The sequence below is a fragment of the Mustelus asterias genome, chromosome X (assembly GCF_964213995.1).
Source record: "Mustelus asterias chromosome X, sMusAst1.hap1.1, whole genome shotgun sequence".
NCBI classification, from domain to species: domain Eukaryota; kingdom Metazoa; phylum Chordata; class Chondrichthyes; order Carcharhiniformes; family Triakidae; genus Mustelus; species Mustelus asterias.
In genome coordinates this window covers 14,307,436-14,327,693 of record NC_135834.1, presented here as the reverse complement: position 1 = coordinate 14,327,693, position 20,258 = coordinate 14,307,436, and the positions used below count along the sequence as shown (strand labels likewise).

At 43.7% G+C, this 20,258-nt stretch overlaps 1 protein-coding gene across 1 annotated transcript in view; it reads right to left on the bottom strand.

The window, feature by feature from the left end:
- The window catches only part of esyt1a (extended synaptotagmin-like protein 1a), a 100,166-nt gene that overhangs the window by 39,546 nt on the left and 40,362 nt on the right, over positions 1-20,258 (bottom strand). The window contains exons 2-4 of the mRNA XM_078201110.1: positions 12,558-12,599; positions 6,590-6,724; positions 5,652-5,725 (exon numbers count right to left, since the gene is read on the bottom strand). Coding sequence (XP_078057236.1) covers positions 5,652-5,725; positions 6,590-6,724; positions 12,558-12,599 — 251 coding nt within the window. The remainder of the gene's footprint in view (positions 1-5,651; positions 5,726-6,589; positions 6,725-12,557; positions 12,600-20,258) is intronic.

Sequence of the window (20,258 nt, the reverse complement as noted above, 5' to 3'; positions counted from 1 at the left end):
GGGCATCATTCCATTAACATGCATGGTAGCTTCCCACCACAACAATGCTATCCTAAGTCATTAGCCATTACCCATGGAATACTCACTGCTATTATCCTGCAGCAATCCACATTATCTGCCTTGTTTGAAGATGCCAAGAGAATAATCAAACTGCGCTCTACAGAGATGAGGGGTTATCCTTTGCACCCATACTGAACACAGCTGGAAACCCCCAAAAAGCAGCTACTATGACTAGGCCCATGTCACTGTGAAGCACACCATTGGCATACTGAAGTAATGAGTCTGTTCAGTGAGATGCTGTACATTTCATCCAAGGTCCACAAAATTATTACTGTTTGTTGCACAGGCACAATTGAAAAAGAGATATAATGCTGGAAGATGGAGTAGTCCAATGAAGGTTTGCATGAAGACAGGAAGGAGGCAGAAGCAGAGGGTCATGTTGTTCAGATAGGGAGGATGGTCCAAAGCTCTTACAGAACTACTCCTAGTAATCAACACTTCCTTCCACCTTTTACCAAATAGATCTCTCAGTACCAGATACAGGAACAGCATATTCCCTATTGCGATGCTGATTTGGCAGGTAACCCACCATTATCCTCACTCTCAGCCTCAACCAAAAACAGTTCCTAAACATCAAAGAAAGGGGAAAATAAAGTTTCGCTAGTTTAGTGCCTGCATAAAGCCTTTTCTTTGTGACTGTGTAAGGTGGGTTAGCGCCATATCTTAACCATAAAAGTCTGACACAGTATTGTCCAAGTCCACGTGGTGGCAGGGGGAGATGGGGAGTGTCTTCTGGAGTGGCCATGGCTGTAATCTACTGGATGCAGGAGCTACAGATGTTTCTGCAACAGCTGGAGTCTGTCCAGTCTCAGGCATGTGTTCAATCCTTCATGGGGACTGAGCGAACATGAAAGCTTTGAGAGAGGAAGCCATCTCCTAATGTAACCATACCATTGGTGATGAGCACTGCAAGTGAACCCAGCTTTGACTCCATTGGGTGTCTTGAATGCTGTTTCAGCCGAGCATTTTTCCAAACATTTGAAAACCAGCAGCTCTTGAAGCTGGGCGCTGAAGATCTCCTTGGTTTGAGTTGCAATATTCCTGAAGGAAGAGAGTTCTGTCCTTGTCCACTCACTGGTTAGGGATCCCCTGCAGAGGACTATGAAGATGACAAACTCTCCTTGATACTTTGCACTTGAATAAATCCCTCCTCCAGCACTGCAGAGGACATCAAAGGTGCTTTGCTGCATAGTGTTCATAGGCAAATATGAACCTAATGCCTTGTGCTCCTGCATTAACTTGTGTCTGAAAGCAATCCTTTGCCCACGAACGGGAGACACTGATATAGACTCTTCCTTTCCTGTTCCCTCTACTTGCTCCTTACTTGTGCGCAGTTCTTTCTCAAACTTCCCTCAAACTCACTCATTGCAATAAGTAGCTGGACAGGTAGAGTGGAGGACAGCACTTGACAACCTGGTGTGACGTGCAAGAGATCATGGTTCTGCGCTCTCACACTGGGAAGAATATATAGAAAGAGAAAAGGACCCGCTAGATAATATAACAAAAGGTATTTTGTGTGTGAGATAATCTCATCAGTGGGAGAGAGAAAGGTGTCAAACAAAAATACTTGCAGAGTGGTGTCATCATGCCTTTGGATATCTGAAAAATATTTTGTATATCTGCTCCAAGGTCCAGTGATCTGGAACATTGTGTTAGCCTGACTTGCCATCTCCTTCCAACAGCTTGAACTGTTGCATAGAGGAAGCAGGGCCCAATGCCCACTTTTGTTGCACCTTCTCTAGCAGGACATTCAAAGCTTTATCATCGAAATTAGGTTTTGCCAAGTTCCTCCTTCCAGCCATTTTGCATCTTAGAGAAGAAAAACATCTTTAAGAAAAAGCATCCTTCGTTTAAATGCCACTGACTGGACAGATTTTGTAGCTGGCAGTCAATGGGGTGGCACGGTGACACACTGCTGCCTCACTGCACCAGGGACCCAGGTTCAAATCCGGCCAGGGGTCACTGTCTGTGTGGAGTTTGCACATTCTTTCCATGTCTGCGTGGGTTTCCTCTGGGTGCACCAGTTCCTCCTCCTCTCCAAAGATGTGCAGGTTAAGGGGATTGGCCATGGTAAATGCTCAGGGTTACAGGGATAGGGTGGAGGGGGCTAGGTCTGAGTGAGATGCTCTTTAGAGAGTCGGCGCAGGCTCGATGGGCTGAATGGCCTCCTCCTGCACTGGAGGGATTCGATGAACTGGACTTTTCTATGTACAAGGGACAGAGACAGATTAAAGATGAACCTTAAGATTGCAACATTTAACAGCCCCCACGACACTACAGGCACAGGAATGCTTGGTATTCCTGGTGTTAAGAATCAGAAAGTCAAGGTTGATAACTGTATCTGCACAGGGGGACATTTGGCCCATCATTTCCACTCTGTCTCTTTGCTAAAGCAATCCACCATTCAATCCACTTCCCAACTTTCTCCCTTATAGCCTGTACCATTCTCTGTAACAGCTACCCTCAAAGCAAAAAGTTTTATTGTAATGACAATGGGGATGTTTTGCTTTGGGATAAACGGGAAACATTCCTGACTAACCCAGATCATCTATTAGCTGATAATGAAGAATTGCATCTCAGAACATTGCAAGGAATGCTATTGAACCACCCACTGCCAACAAATGCTAGGAAGCTAGTTAAATAGTTAGAAAGTGCTCAGAAATAGGAAGTGCCCTCAGTGTGTCTGATACACTGGGCGGAATTTTATGGCCGCTTTACGCCCATTTTGCAGTGGGAAAATGTCGTAAAATCGGGCGTAAAGCAGCTCGCACGAATGGCGCCAGTCACCTGGATTTCTGGTGCGGTCAACCTCTCGCTGCAAATGGGAGAGAGGCTGGTTAATTTACTTTCATTTATTTAAATGTTTACTACCATGTGTTTAGCAAGCCCGGTGCTCAGTCGTCCGGGCTCGCTTGCCTTTATGGCCTCGCCAGGAGAGGTTCTCTCCAGCAAGGAAAACACCTGCTCCCCATGAACTATTGTTGGCCTCGCCGGTGGAACCGGAGGCCATTGAGTCCCCCCCGGAGAGGCCGAGTGCAAGGTGGGGATGCCCCTTGGGCAGTGCCAGCCTGGCACCTGGGCAATGCCAGCCTGTGGGGTAGGGCGGGCCAATGGGGCCCACTGCCACTCTGCATGCAATCGGTGGGGTCGCGATCAGTCTGAGTGGTGGTGGCTGCGTCTCGGGCCACGGGCCCTCGCAATTGCGGAGGTGGGCTGCCTGCAGTAGCAGGGGCCTGACAGCTCGCTCTCTCAGTCAGACCCCCTGTTAATGCGCATGTGCAACATCAGAGGTCTGCACATGGGCACTACCTCCCTCTACAGGCTGTCTGGTGAGTTAAGCCCCGCCCACAGCCTCTCTGGTTAGAAACTAACTAGGCAATCTTTTTACAGAGTGCATGAGATTGGGTGTGACAACTCACCCAAAAAAACAGATCTGGAACTCTCCCATTTTCAGACTAGCTGGACATTTAGTGGGTTGAATTTTACGAGATTTTTTCTATTTGTTCAATAAGTTTTCTTTAAACTGCTGAAGAGACAACCAGAGTGTTTCACTCTGTTCGCAGTACAGGTTGCAGACCTCGAGTTTCATGGTTTTAAAAAGCAAACAAAATCAAATGGAATTATATTTGGTCACATCTGGCCATTGTAGGGTAGATTTTGCGCTCAGCTGTACAAGGTGCAGCACACATTTGGACGGTCTGGCCTTCTGCATGCATTGCATCCAATTCCTTCTGCCCATGATTTTGCGCCAGCTGCAAGCTTTCACAGTTCTTGTGCCAGAGCCTCATTAAAGCCCCATAATACATGTCAAAATAAGTAAATAGCTGGCTCACTTTCACATCTTTTGCACTGGAATCTTGTTTTATTTCATCTTTGAAATCTTGTCTATTTCTCAGCAGTTCATCCTGTTCTGTCTCTCTCCTTTTTGAAACTTGTTAATTTCTCAGCAGTTATCCCAATCTCTGTCTCTCTCCCCAGAACAACTCGCACAGCCACCTGTTCCTTTCCAAACAATTCCCACAAATTACTGCTGCATCTCCCCCAAAACCATTATTCACAACAACTATCATTTTAACCATCGCATAGCTACACAGTATGCTTCCTGCATCACTTGCGTAATTGGAAAGGTCAACTTGTTGGGGAGTGGGAACACAGAAGCAAACAAGAAGGGACCCCTCAGTTTTCTGCATGCAAGGAGTCCCTCGTTTAGAAACTTGTGAAGCCCAAAAGCAACATTTTGAATTTCCTTCTTCTGTAGAATAAGTCTGGAAATCCTATTAGATGCCCCATTTCCATTTAGAATGTTCTGACTTGGAGCACCCCACTGCTTCCCGGCTATGCAAACAGGTACGCAAGTGGACCACCTGGTGACCTGTTATTCTTAAAGAACATTACTGTACATTTTGGGGAAAGGAAGAATATCTACATCAAGTGCTCCTTTCCATTGGGGTCCAACATATTTAAAACCTCTTTTATCTATATGGTAATGTCCTAATTTTCATTGCTGTTGGCTCAGTGTGGCAAATGGACATTTCAGGCAAAATCGGAATAAGGCCAGAATCAAACTCATCTGATATCAGACCAGCTCAGTCTGTGACCACTGATTACTTTAATGATAAGCATCCTTTCTTTCTGAAGAAATCCAAATTACCACATAGCAGTTCCATAACATACTTACCAGTAATAAAAAAACAGCTCAAAGTTCTAAATAGGACTGACTGAGCTGTTGCTTTAACAAGGCCTCTGCAGCTCTTGCATCCATCATCCACTTTATTCAGTTCATTGCCATTCTGGTCACAAGCATGCAGCAACCAGCATACCAGTCAGGTCTATTTCACTTATATTTAATGGGTACATTAGTCAATAGTGACGCAGTTGGGAGGTTAGGTCATTGTTAAACATTATGCAACTATTAATCAAGCAGAATCGTTAGGAGACACTTGTCAGAAAGTAATTGGAGTATTAATATACTATTGACTTTGGGAAGTGAAAGTAACCAAAATTAATGCAGGGCACATATCTGAGGTTCCCAGATAAATTCAAATCTCAAAGTACTCACAGATTAGCAGTTTCCTACACAGACTTTTAGATACAAGTTATGGTGTTGCATATATTCTTCTACATTGTTCAAGATTTAAAAACTAAGTGTCAGTAAAGTGATGCCATATACACTTTAATTTACTGCCCACAGCATAACTGAGAGGCAGCTTGTTGGCAACATAGGTTTAGTCCTCATTTCCCCAGGCAGTGAATTCTGATCTAAAAAAGCGGGTTGAGGGAGAGGTTGGACAGGCAAGTCTCTCTCGACTTCCCTCTGCCTCCCGCAGCAACACTGGCAGAGGCCTAGGAGTAGTTTTTAAAAATCAGGTTGTCATTTCACCAATACACCCATTTTTCAGAAAGCAGTCATGAAGGAATAGAAAAGCAAGGTATCAACATTAGAAGGACAGGGAAATGCACTAGATTAATATTTCAAGCGGGAACAGGCAAATAAATCATAAATATGACAGTCAGCATGTGCTTCTACATGCAAGGAGCTTTGATCTTGGGAGTTTAAGCAGAAAAGTGGAATTGAACAGTGAGTCAGTTACCTGATATGCAGGTCAAGTGTGACCTGCCGTTTGTCTGTACCTGTATGCACCTGTACTCCATGAACCTTCAGAGGCTGAAAGACATTTCAGAGGTACGATCAGATCTCCAGCAACACAGACCTGAACAATTAGCATTTCCTTGATATATTTGGAACCGAGTTTGATCCATAGTATTTCTGCTGATTAAAGTAAAAGCTCCTGTGATGCCTCCTCAAATTTAACAGGGGAACAGCTGAACGTCCCAGATTCATTCCATGGTCATTGCTGAGTTAGCTGCTTTCACGAGGACAAGAGTCAATGTTAACAGTTGACCACAATGCCCTTACATTAGAGTAAGGTATGTTGACCAGGATGACCGCTATCCAGTGATACCTGCTGAGAAATGTTTGTGTAAACGTCAAGTGAAGATGGGATCGGCTTCAGCTGTCATGCTCCTGATAATCAAAATCATCAACACTCATTGCCTAGATTCACGCCCAAATGATGGCCATCATGAGGTATAGGAGTGTGACCAGGGCCCATGATAAGGTATTAAGGGGACCAGTACCCATGGTGGGCCATCAGTTGTGTAAATGGTTCCCTGGGACATATTCCAGTACGACATTTCTTTCGATGGAAATGAATCACTCATTTGGTTTGTGTTTATTTGGCACATTTACACATTGATAGTCAAGTAGCCTGCCAGCATTCATGGCCAAGGCTTAGATGAGAAGATCTGTCGTTTGAGCAAGGTACACAAGGCTGTGCATGGAACTGTACTTAGCAAATGAGCACCTTCACTAGGGGAAGATGAAGTAAAAAGGTTGACGCCCAATTGTTCTTCAAACGTACCTGTGGGATTCATTATAGTTAACAGAGAAAAAAAACCTCTCAGGCTGAAACAATGTGGAAATTAACGCTCAGAGAAACACCATTTAACTGCACAAATACAGAATTACCTTTACTCCGAAGCTGACTTTTGTGAAGGCGAAGGTCTGCAGGTGATTGTTTGAACTTCGAATTATGGGAGCAATGGAGTTCACCAACAGCTTCTCCAGGTACTGACCAACAAATGGCCATGCTTGCTGCAGAACCTACCGATTTAAAAACAAAAATCTTTCTATTAAATTGTTACATTTGTGAATTTACTTTTGGATTTAACAATCACACCCAGCCCCAGACAACATGATTTCTTTGGAAGTCATTATTTGCCGCCTTTAAATTTATTCGGTTCATTCTCCCAGCTTATTTTAGATCTCCAGATTGCTCAGTAACTGCTCAGCAATATGCAAAACCAACCCCATTGAAATGTGCCTCAAATTTACTCCTCTCCCTGATTGGGGAGGGTTGTGGCAGCAGACATCTGGTCAGCCCCCTCCTAAGCAGAGATTAGCCACTTACTGTATGATCGATGTCAGATACAATCCTGAGCAGTTTGATTAGGCTTAACCAGAGTCAAGTAGCCAGGAATTAAAGCCCCAATATTAACCTAACTTGCCTGGCAGAAATGGAGTAGGTTTGGATCAATCTTTTACAGGTGTACTGTATTTTAACACAGGCAGAGCACATTTATATTTGATGGTATGTGGCAAATAGTAGAATAGTAACATTTGCAACTACTGTAGTATTCAATACTGTTAATTTACCCATTTGCTGTTCAATATTGTGACTGCTATATTGTAGCCCAAGCCAGCGTCTGGTAGACTGTTCATTCTCCTGTGTACGGAAGTGAAGGAAGCAACCTGACCTTACACTGACACCCAGAAGACAGTAGCAAGGCTACATACTGAGTGGGTAAAACACTCCAGTTTGTAGGGAGCAAAAACTTATAGGAATGGGATACAGCAATAAGTTCAAAGAAAATATTTACTGGAAAATGACACAAACCAAGAGCAGCTACTTCTCTACTGTGATGTGGAATTGCCAGCGTTGGACTGGGGTGGGCACAGTAAGTAGTCTCACAACACCAGGTTAAAGTCCAACAGGTTGATTTGGTAGCACGAGCTTTTGGAGCGCTGCCCCTTCATCAGGTGAGTTCAGGATTGGTTTCACAAACAGGGCATATATAGACACAAACTCAATTACAAGATAATGGTTGGAATGTGAGTCTTAACAGATAATCAAATCTTTACAGGTGCAGACAATGTGAGTGGAGAGAGGGTTAAATACAGGTTAAAGAGGTGTGAATTGTCTCAAGCCAGGACAGTTAGTGAGATTTTGCAAGCCCAGGCAAGTCGTGGGGGTTACAGATAGTGTGACATGAACCCAAGATCCCGGCTGAGGCCGTCCTCGTGTGCGGAACTTGGCTATCAGTTTCTGCTCGGCAATTCTGCGTTGTGTGTCTTGAAGGCCGCCTTGGAGAATGCTTACCCGAAGATCAGAGGCTGAATGCCCTTGACTGCTGATGTGTCCCCTGACAGTAAGGGAACTCTCCTGCCTGGTGATTGTCAAGCGGTGTCCATTCATCCATTATCGTAGCGTCTGCATGGTCTCGCCAACGTACCATGCCTCGGGACATCCTTTCCTGCAGCGTAACAGGTAAACAATGTTGGCCGAGTTGCAAGAGTATGTACCGTGTACCTGGTGGGTAGTGTTCTCACGTGAGATGACGGTATCCGTGTCGATGATCCAGCACGTCTTGCAGAGGCTGCTGTGGTAGGGTTGTGTGGTGTCATGGTCACTTCTTCTGAAGGCTGGGCAGTTTGCTGCGTACAATGGTCTGTTTGAGGTTGCACGGTTGTTTGAAGGCAAGTAGTGGGGGTGGCCTTGGCGAGATGGTCGTCTTCATCGATGACATGTTGAAGGCTCCGGAGAAGATGTCATAGCTTCTCCGCTCCGGGGAAATACTGGATGACGAAGAGTACTCTGTCTGCAGTGTCCGTCTTCGGAGGTGGTCTGTGTGGTTTTTAAACTGTGGCGCGTCGGAACTGTCGATCGATGAGTCAAGCGCCATATCCTGTTCTTACGAGGGCGTCTTTATGTGTCTGTTGCGATCCTCCTCATCTGAGCAGATCCTGTGTATACGGAGGGCTTGTCCATAGGGGATGGTTTCTTTAACGTGTTTAGGGTGGAAGCTGGAGAAGTGGAGCATCGTGAGGTTATCTGTGGGCTTGCAGTACAGTGAAGTGCTGAGATGACCATCTTGATGGAGATGTGTGTGTCCAAGAATGCAACCTATTCTGGAGAGTAGTCCATGGTGAGTCTGATGGTGGGATGGAACTTGTTGCTGTCATCGTATAGTTGTTTCAGTGATCATTCGCCATGAGTCCAAAGGAAGAAAATGTCATCAACATTGATGACATTTTCTTCCTTAGCACTCATGGCGAATGATCACTGAAACAACTATACGATGACAGCAACAAGTTCCATCCCACCATCAGACTCACCATGGACTACTCTCCAGAATAGGTTGCATTCTTGGACACACACACATCTCCATCAAGATGGTCATCTCAGCACTTCACTGTAATGTCTGTGCAAAGCGTGCAGCAAAGTCATTGCATCTCTTGTTGCTATTGCCCTGATGCAAGACACGAGGTGGATGATTACACCCTAAGTATGACTGTAACACTACATCCCTCCTTTCCTTCTCTCTGAATGGTGTGCTTTTTCTGTACAGCTTGCAAGAAACAATACTTTTCAGTGTATACTAATACATGTGACAATAAATCAAATCAGTGTAGAGTCCTCAGGAAGTTGAACAGGCCATCTGAGTGGCAAGGAATATTGTTGATGTAGTGTGAGGGATAAAAGAGTGAAGCTGTCCACAGTGCTGTGAAGAATAGAAAACCAAAAGCTTCCCTAGACGTTAGGAAAATGACCAAGTATGAATGTCTATTTGTTCCTGGCTGTCAGCTAACAGGCAAGTTTAGAGAGATGTGTATGCAGTTTGCTGCCTTTGTGAGACCTCACATGGAGAATTGCTTACTCTCCTTATCAAGGGGTTGATGGACCTCAGCTAAAGGGATTAAAAGCAACGTACACTAGACTTCATTCAAGGACCATGGTATTAACTCAATGTGAGAGAAAAGAATGGGCCTGTGTGCCAGACCATATGTAGAATTGTGAGGCTATGTGAAGTATCAAGAACTCATACAGGGCTCTGCAGGAAAGATGTTCAACCTGACTGGGTATCCAGAATGATGCAACACAGTCCCAGAGTAATACTAAGATCATCTGGAACCGAGATGTGCAAGAACCTCTGCAGGGAGAAGGTGGTGAGTTAGCCCTCCACACTTGATAGTGCCTCAGCTGCACTGTCATTGTGTGGACTCCAAAGTTACATCAATATTTTCAGGATGCTAAAGATGTCAAGGGTGATTGGCGATTGGATCAGTTACAAGAATTTCCCTGATCAATCTGCATCGCGAGCAATCTCGAGGGGTCAAATGGTCTACTCATTGTTTTTCCCTGTGCACCCATGTTTCTGGTTCCGCCTGAAAGAGCCCTCTGCCAGGTGTGAGAGTGACATGAATGCATCCCTGACGAGGTAAGATTTCATGTTGCTTTCAATGTACCATGCATACAGACTTTGTGGGAGAATTTACTTTCTACTTGCAGGCGTCCAGGTTGGCAGGGGGATGGAATGCTGTGCAGCTTCTGATGCACGCATTTAGTGCAAGGGGTCTAATATATCAGCACAGTTTGGTGCATGCAAAGGATCATAACAGCAGCAGGACTGTTGTCAAATAGTGTGATTTAATTCCGCTGTTATAAATAAAAGTATACGAGTGTAAACTATCATGTGTTACAAAAACAGAGCTGCAGCCTGCCAGCCAGCAAGCACAGAATTGAAAACAAAATAATCAATATCAGCAGCTAACTCTGTCTGGAATCAATCAGCCATTAGCTTGCCACCGGCCTGTCAAGTTATACCCTTGCAATGACCTCCATGTGCTTCCGCAACATCCTGGCCCTCATCATCACCATCCCTTTCTCCATCCTCATCATCATCAGAGGAGGAGAAATCTCAGTCCTCCATATCTCTTTCTGCCAAGACATCCCCCTGCTTTATTACACGAGGCGCGGTAGACAATATGATCCAGGGGAGACACTGTGGTGAGAATTGGAGAACTCCACCCGAGTGGTCCAAAGCCAATCTTTAGAAGGCCTCATCTGCTCAAACATGAGATTTGTCTGGTGTGATCACGTACCAGCTGCGTGTTCAAAGATATCGGTGATGAATGTGACTGGCAGATACCAGGGACCTCTTATGGCTACGTGTGTAGTCAACAGCTCCTTGCACTTGTGGGAATCCTCCAACGCTCTGGCTGCCTGGCTCTTGAGATCCAAATGGAATTTGACAAATTGGTGCGCTCTTGTGAAGAGGGCATCCGTCACCTCGCAGATGCACTTGTGTGTCACTGACAGAGATGCTGCACAGGTCCCCCCCCCCCCCCCCCGGAGCCCTGAAAGGAGCGACTGGCAAAACGTTTAGGGCCACAGTGACTTTAAATATCACCGACATAGGATTCCCTCCAAATCGTTGCAGACATGGGTCTTCATGAAGCAGCTGACGGATGTGTGCAACCACATGCTGGGACATCATCTATGCCTAATGTACATGGAGACAGTCTGCATTGACCAGGGTAATGAAAGCCATATGCAAAATCCTCCCTCAGATACCACTCCATTACCCTTGAAAATATATTGAGGCCATAGACATTCCTGCTGTCCATCCTGAGCCTTAACCATCAACATGCCCATCCCCTCCTGACCCTGATCCCTCCCGTCTCAAGGCCAGCTGAGAAATTTCAACATCTGCCATGGTAGGATTTGAACCCGAGTCCCCAGGGCATTACCCTGGGCCTTTAGATTACTAGACCAGTGATAATACTATCTCTTTGCTCCACTGCTCTACAACAGGACCAAGGCATGTGTGACTTACTTATCCTCCCAACATGTCCTGGACAGTCTGGTTTCCCTCCCTGGATACTATCCCACCCTTCCCCATTGACCTTGCCTCCCTTGGTCAGCCTCCGCACAGCTTGCACTATCAGCACCCAATCTCAATGGTTGTCAGGAAGCTTGAACCACCTTTAAAGTTCTAAGGACTTAATTGAAAAATTTCATCACTCCATCAGGAATCCGATTTGCTGCCTCCAGCTAAATTAGTTTCTTCTGCTTGCCTGACACTTGAGGTGGGCCTCAAGGTTGTTGTGGGAGTGAGGGAGTAGGACAGAAAAACTGGTAAGAGAGAGCAAGTGGCACCCATCAACCTGTGACCTAACAATGGGCAGAACTTCCATGAGAAGGGAAGAAATTGATAGGTGGAAAAATCTGCATGATCCTGAATTTTCTTTAAAGGAGCTCCAAAAAAATCTCTCAGTGGTAGGACGCGAGTCCGTGCCTGCAAAATAGCCCACGTGGCAAAGTTTACAATCTCAGTCAAGTGGTTGTGGAGGCATCACAGGCATGAGAACCAGAGAGTGAGCTGTCCTAGGCTGCTCACTAGTATCTCGGAGGCTTGTGGCTGGTGCCTTGTTGGGGGAAAGGATGGTCACGATTGCCAACATCCACAGCTTACAAATTTCATGCAACATGCATGATTCACACAGCAAAGTTAACAGCTCCAGTTAAACCTTCCCTTTGAATTGTGAGCATTCAAAATATTTGTAAGCCAATTAATTGTAAGAGTTAACTGGATGTGATGTTGCGTAATAAAGGGAGAAAAGGAAACGATTAATTATAATTTGAAACAAAGTAAATCCATGAAAAGAAAATTAAAAATTTAAATCTGATTAAATGCATGTCTTTCTCAACTGCACTCATCATATTCTCACATATCTGCTGCAGATGAAGTTGGAGTCAGTGACAAGACTGGATTGGATTGCACCTTGTGCAGTCTCCCTGTAGGCCCAACCTTCCACTGAAAAAGAGGCAAAAAAAAAGCTCCTCCCACTCAGTCATTAAGGAAGCAGTTCTTACCTTGTTTAACCAGTCTGCACGTTCAAGATCCTGGAAGTTAATCTGTAAAGAGAGAATGTATCATCGGTTTGTTGATCTTTTAATAAACTGATAAAATCAAACTAGGGATACACAACATGTGTAAATCAGTGCACCTCAATTTGCTGTCCAATAATTTTAAATTCCCAGTAAACAAAACTCTGCCTTGGATTGCATAAAAACTACCCCAACTCATTCATATATGCTGGGAAGTTTTTGTCTCCAATATTTCTCATTGTAAATACATTTAGTTTCAAAATGGAAATCTTCACAAAGGCATCTAAAATGTTGCTGCAAGTTATTAGAGGAAGTTGTATTGGTATTACAGGAAGTCAAAATAAGTAAGTCACCATTTAATTTTCGTCACCTCCTACAATATTGTCTACCTGCCACATCAGACAGGCACTGAGCTTTCTTGTACACGTCGATGGCTCTGGAACAGGCTCCCTTGTCTCATCTTGGTCACAAAGGGAGGTCTCAAACACAAACTTCATGGAATGAGAAAAGTTATTCAGCTCCTGAAGCCAGTGCCATCCAGAGATTCTACCCAATAAGTGAGATCTCCCAAGGAAAGGATCTATAAAATTTTGCTCTACTCCATGCCTCCAAAAGAGAGATAAGGCAGAACTTAATTCAGAATACTCAGTTAACTTTAACATTCTACATGGCCTGGGAGTAACAAAACTGACAATAGAGATTTTCTCAAGAAAATTGGGCGAAGTGTGTAAAGCGACAGCTGATTTGCCATCACCCATTCTGCACTACCACTCTAGATGAATTTGATGCCCAAAATATGCATGAAATTCAGGCTTTGCTCACAGAACAAATGCAATGCAATTTGGAAATAATTGACAATACAGGAATGATTTGTGCCTGATTGTGGTTATAAATAGTTTAAAAACAGCTGGCAAAACTCAGCGGAAGGTTCCAGAACCTGCTGGAACACACATGGCCACAATTATGGCATCCTTCCTACAATACATTGCACAAATCAAAAGCATTTCCTCTTCTCTTACCCAGTTTTTGACACAGGAATCTTTCACAGCACAACAGTGCACAACACATGGTAGAGGATTCTGGGGAATTTATATGTTTGTTATTTAAAAATGTAGACCACTCTGCTCTCTCCCTCATTTAAGGCCTAAAACCGTTAAAATAAAACCAAGTTGACTGTCTGAGTCAAAGTTGTGGGAAGTGGCTGACAAAATAAAGATGCAATTCCACTTAATTAGTGATTTTAAACAATGATCATGTCTGTGTTTGAAACTGTGGAGCAGGCATTGGGGGGGGGGGTCGGGGGGGTCCTTAAACAGCTGCCAACTCCACATCATTAATTTCTAAACTACCAGCAGTATGGAGGGAGGCCATGGGATGTCACCTGTTTGGTCTTGTTGAATTTTCATGTGGATTGTCAAATGGTTTTAAAACTAAAACCCAGAAACCAAACATTAAATTTTTATTTTTACAAACAGAAAAACGTTCAAGGGGCTGGATGGTTTTCTACTGTTCTGATGCAGCTTTCCTTTTGGATTGGACCAAGTTTAAATTAGCAATTCAGAATATTTCTGAAATGTAAATCTGCCACCAAGAGATTGTGACTTTACAGCACTGTGATGTACACGGTTTTTTTTTGATTTAGCGCTCTGCATTGCTGTAGATATTCAGCACTCGTGTCAGCATTGATAGCTCGGTGGAAAAAGATTACAGCTTCCGTTGGGCTACTTTTGTCAATTGGAGGAAATGTAGCCTTTTTGATGCAAGTCACTGCAGCTGCCTGGTACTGTTGATAAGATAGCATGCAAACAAAGAAGAAATAAAAAGCTCAAAGCAAAAAAAAATACACCTGCCACTGTGGCAGTAGCATCAGATTCAGACTCAAAAAGGAAACCACATTGACCATTTAATCAATGCTTCAATAGTAAGGTGATAAGCACTTCTGAAAGAGTGTGTGTGTAAGTAGACGTGTGCATCTGAGATAGAACCATAGAAAATTACAGCTCAGAAACAGGCCTTTTGGCCCTTCTTGTCTGTGCCGAACCATTTTTTGCCTAGTCCCACTGACCTGCACTTGGACCATATCCCTCCACACCCCTCTCATCCATGAACGCGTCCAAGTTTTTCTTAAATGTTATAGAACCATAGAAAATTACAGCTCAGAAACAGGCCTTTTGGCCCTTCTTGTCTGGAGATGGAGATGGAGTGGGATGGAAATGGAGTGGGATGCTTCTATTTCAGTGTTATGTACATCTGACTGGAAGATCTGAACCTGTGCCATAATTCTCTAGCACACAGAGTTCCCAATCTCACTCCTGCCATCAACTTAGGGTGAAGACTAGATGCTCAAATGAAATGGAACAAGAAGGCATCCCAGATCACCGTCTACTCTTACGCACATCTCAACATATAATATGACAGAGTAGAAGGATCTCCAGGCCCTCTACCCAGAGGAGGAGTTACAACAATGGGGGTAAAACAAAACTAAAATGCTAAATAATTTTCTTCACCAGAAATATAGAGGATGGGCATTTCCCCTGTAAAAGCAAAATAAAACCCAGTCACACGTCAGCTTGCATCATGTGGTGCTGCACTGCATCAGCTCGTGTCGCGTGGTACTACAACACATTGGTTCCCATCACGTAGTGCCATAATACGACAATTTGCGTCATGTTGTGCCGTGATGTCAGCCATTGTTAGTTTTTAGAACCACCAGCAGAACTCGATGCTGAAATTGAGCATCACCCATTCACAAATTCAGCATCGCTCACTTATTCTGCACGGTCTTTTCACATGATTCAATCAGAAGATTTTAACATGCAGAAAGCTACAATTACATTTGCCACATGAATCATGATCATTCAAAAGAGACTCCCGGAAATCTCAGTGCATTCAAGCAATGGCTATGCTGAAAGCTGTACTTGTACACACATCAAATAACAGTGTTTCCAGGACATAGGCATCTCAGGGTCAAAGTCACTGATAAAATATTTGATTTTCACACGATCTTTTCAATGTTTCAGCGTTAGAACAACATCAGCTGTATTAACCCAATGCACAACACATTCCGGACAATATTAAACTGTATCTTAGTTCTAGCTGCCTAAAAATATATCTAGGGCAGATCTTCATTCTGGTATCAATCTCTTCCTCCTCAAGACGTTCCTTAAAACTCAATGTGATTTGCCCCAATATCTCCTTATGTGGTTCAGTATCAAATTACATATGTAATGCTCCTTTGAAGCACCTGGGACATGTATTAAGATATACAGATACAAGTTCTTGCATTGCTAGAGTCAGTTACTCACCACTGGTAACCCAGTAATTAAAATAAATCATACTTCCCATATAGGAAACGCATTGAATGGTGAGTCTTCAAACTTATCTTTCAAGGACTCAATGTTCTTATCATGATCTAAAAAATATATAAAAAATAAGTTGACCCCTTTTCACAGGGGGCTGGGTGGGACATCAAGCAATACTTGCGGTGGGGGGAAATGGTATTGATGGGCCCACACTAGGAAGATGCTAGCATTTCTGACCACATGGAGGAAACCAGAAACGAGCTCTTGCTACTTGCACTCACCAGCCCTAAGCAAACAAAAAAAAGTGTTCTACTGACCCTGCAAACCCCATTGAGTTTAGCAATAGAGGGTACTGTTCGATCCTGACTTTATAACTTGAATCATGTCCTGAGGTGTTTCAATAACAACTTACATTGGTATAATTTTACAATTTGTTAAGTATGATTTATATCAATGACTGGATTACCACTGGTGAGTAACTGACTATAGCAATTCAAGAACTATACATCTTACTATCTATGTATTCCTATAGTAAAATGTCCCATATTTAACAATGAAATCTCAACATTTCAGAGAAGCATCATAAAACAAAATAAGACACTAAACCACATAAGATGATATTAGACCAGATGACCAAAAGCTTGGTCAAAAGATAGGTTTTAAACTGCGGCTTAAAGAGAGGTGGTGAAAAAAAGTGGGGAGAGGGAATTCCAGATGTATTAACCCAATGCACAACACATTCCAGACAATATTAAACTGTATCTTCGTTCTGGACATCTAAAAAAAAATCTTGGGCAGATCTTCATTCTGGTATCAATCTCTTCCTCCTCAAGACGTTCCTTAAAACTCCACGTGATTTGCCCAGTGTATTTCCTTATGTGGTTCAGTATCAAATTACATATCTATCGCACCTTTGAAGCATCCTGGGACATATATTAAGATATACAGATACAAGTTCTTGCATTGCTGTAGTCAGTTACTCACCAGTGGTAACTCAGTAGGACCATTAGTGGTGGAGCAATTAAAAATTGAGATTCACAAAGCACCAAAATTGGAGGAGCACAGATATCTCAGAGGGTTGTAGGGTTGGATGAGATTACAGAGATATGAAGCATGAGAACATGGAGTGATTTGAAACCAAGGATGGGAATTTTAAAGTCAAATCATTGCTTGATTGGGACCCAGTGTAGGTCAGTGAGTACAGGGAGTGATAGGGGAATGGGACTTGGTGGGAGTTAAGACATGGGCAGCAGAGTTTTGGATGACTTCAAGTTTAGAGAGGGTGGAATGTAGGAGACTAGCTTGGAGTGAGTTGGAAGAGTTGAGTCGATAGGTAACACTGGCAAAAATGAGGGTTTCAGCAGCAGGTGAGCTTTCAGCCCCAAAGTGTCTGTTGGGTTCTTAACATCCACAGAAATGAAGTTACTCAAATGTCATGCTGCACATTATTCCTGTCATGGGATAAGGAACTACGTCACTTATTTTATTGTGGTAGCAAGGTTTTGTGCCGGATCTCAAAATGATGGGGTTGAAGTCAGATAGGGCAAGGTCATCTCATATCAAAGTAAATTCACTTCACCTTGGGACATGAAAATGGTTTCATTTTGCAGCATAAAGAGAGTTGATCGATAACTACCCATCTCAATGATTGAATTAACTCCTGCCTTTCACATCCGCACTGGGAGCTGATGCAGATGAAATGTCTCTCTCAATCCTTGTGACTGATTGCTCTTTGTGCCAAAATGTGCATTAGTGCACTTGATTCAGACTTTATGTGTAACAGTTGCAAATTCGAACACCAATGAGAAGTGGTTCAAAATTATGGCAGCAAACCTCTCATTCTGGACTCTTATCGCCTCGGTTACTGTTTCCTTCCCTTTCCAAACAGTCACCTCACCCCCCCCCCCCCCCCACCCTTTCAAAAATTCCACTTACAACCTCTCTGTCCTTGCAAATTACCATCCCATCTCTAATCTCCCTTGCCTTCTTGAAAATATTGCTTCCCAAGTCATTGACATCTCACTGCACATCCTTAAATCTCTTGGATCAGGTTTCCACTCCACCACAGCCCTAACCAAAGTCACAAATAACATTAGCAATGATTGTGGAGATGGTGCATTACCCCTCCCGGTCCTTCCCGACCTTACTGCATTGTTCACATGGCCAGCCACACAATCCACCTGCAACATTTTCCCCCTGATGTCCAGCTGAATGGACTGCACTGCCCAATGCCACTCTTACTGAAAAAAGTTTATTTATTAGTCACAAGTAGGCTTACATTAACACTGCAATGAAGTTACTGTGAAAATACCCTCGTCGCCACATTCCGCCACCTGTTCAGGTACACCGAGGGAAAATTTAGCATGGCCAATTCACCTAACCAGCACATCTTTGTGGACTGTGGGAGGAAACCCACGCAGACACAGGGAGAATGTGCAAACTCCACACAGACAGTGACCCAAGCCAGGAATCGAACCTGGGTCCCTGGCGCTGTGAGGCAGCAGTGCTAACTTACACTGTGCCACCGTTCTGCCCCAATGATCCGGTCATAGCCAGAGAACCACCTGCACTAGCTTCTGTTCCTGCTCCATAGTTTGCTGTCAAAGGATCAATCCATTCTCCCCTCTTCATATCTACATACTGATATTAACAGCAGATCTGGGTGGGTTCAGCTTCCACATGAACACTGATGACACCCAGCTTTACCACTCTTCCACCTCACTAGACTCCTCCACTGCCTTCGTGATGTCAGACTGCTTGTCGTCGGTCTTAGATGGGCTACAATTTCCTCCAATTGAACATTGGAAAGTCTCCGCCACAAATTCCACACCCTTCCTGCCAATTTCATTCCCCCTCTCCTCCCACTCTTACCTGGCCCACTATTTCAGATGGGTTACAACTGCAGAATTCTACTCAAACCAAGCCAAGCAATTTTTTATTCATTTCTGGAATGTAGGCATAGCTGGTTGGGTCAGAATTTACTGCCTACCCTCACTGCCCTCCATTTCAGAGGACATTTGAGTAAATCAGCAGATTTCCTTCCCTAAAGGACATTAGTGAACCAGATGGGTTTTTTTACGACAATCAACAATGGTTTCATGGTCATCATTAGACTTTTAATTTCAGATTTGAACCTGGATCCCCAGAGCTTGCCCTGGGTCTCTGGATTACTAGTCCAGTGCCAATACCACTACGCCACCATCTCCCATTTCCATCACAGGAACTAGCTACTTGTCACCTTTTGGAAATCTAAATACACTACATCTGCAGGTTCCCCTCTATCTACTCTCCCTGTTACACCCTCTGATCATGGCTGCAAACGCATCCCCTCCTTGTCTCTCTCTTTACCTCACCATTATTAGCTGTGCCATTAGCTGTTTAGGTTCTAAGTTCTGGAATCCCCAAACTAATCTGGCCAAGTTTTTTGTTAACCCTTTTAATGTTTTCTTCTTTGGCTCAATTCCATTTTTTCTCATGATGTCTGTGAAGTGCTATAGGAGTGTTTCATATTATGTGCAATTACAGCAGTGATTGAATTACAGTTTCCTCCGGGTGCTCTGGTTTCCTCCCACAGTCCAAAGATGCACGGGTTAGGTGGATTGGCCGTGCTAAATTGCCCCTTAGTGTCCAAAGATGTCTAGGTTAGGGGGAATAGCGGGGTAAATGTGTGGGGTTTCGGGGATAGGGCCTGGGTAAAATGCTCTGACAGAGAGTCAGTGCAGACTCAATGGGCCGAATGGCCTCCTTCTTCACTGTATGCACTGTTATGTCCAAACAAGATACTGGGACTATGCTGAATGAGATGAAAAGCTGCGAGAGAGGAGAAGTATTGTTTGCCTAAGCCATAAGTGGTTCCTGCATTAATCAGTATACTCAGTGACCAGGAAAGAATGTACTATTACAGTGTAGGCATTGCTGCGGTTTCTCTGGTTTTACTGTGTGCATGGACTGCAATCTGCTCGCAGGGTTAAATTCACCTAATATCTTATATGTAAGCAAGCCCAAAGGTTGAAAACCGAGTCCTTTTACTGGGCTCAATGTTTCAATAAATCTGTCAAGTAATTTAGAGCATTTGGCATAATCTGATAAAATTTATTCTTCAACAAGCTGATATTGGTTTTCTTAATTTCAGAAGCAGAAGAATAAACAACTATAGCACTGGACGCTTTTTATCAAAAATAAATTTACATGTCTACTCTGTGAAATGTAGGCATTATCTTTTCTGACATTTCTACAGTACATGTCTGAAGTTCAACCAAAGCTCCTTGGAGAAATCTTTTGAAGGAGATAAAATATAAATGGTTTCAGAAGTCAGTGAGGATCTCTTGGGCAAGTGCAGAGCAACGTTGACTCATGTGGAATATGAAATTGGGCCAAATACTGA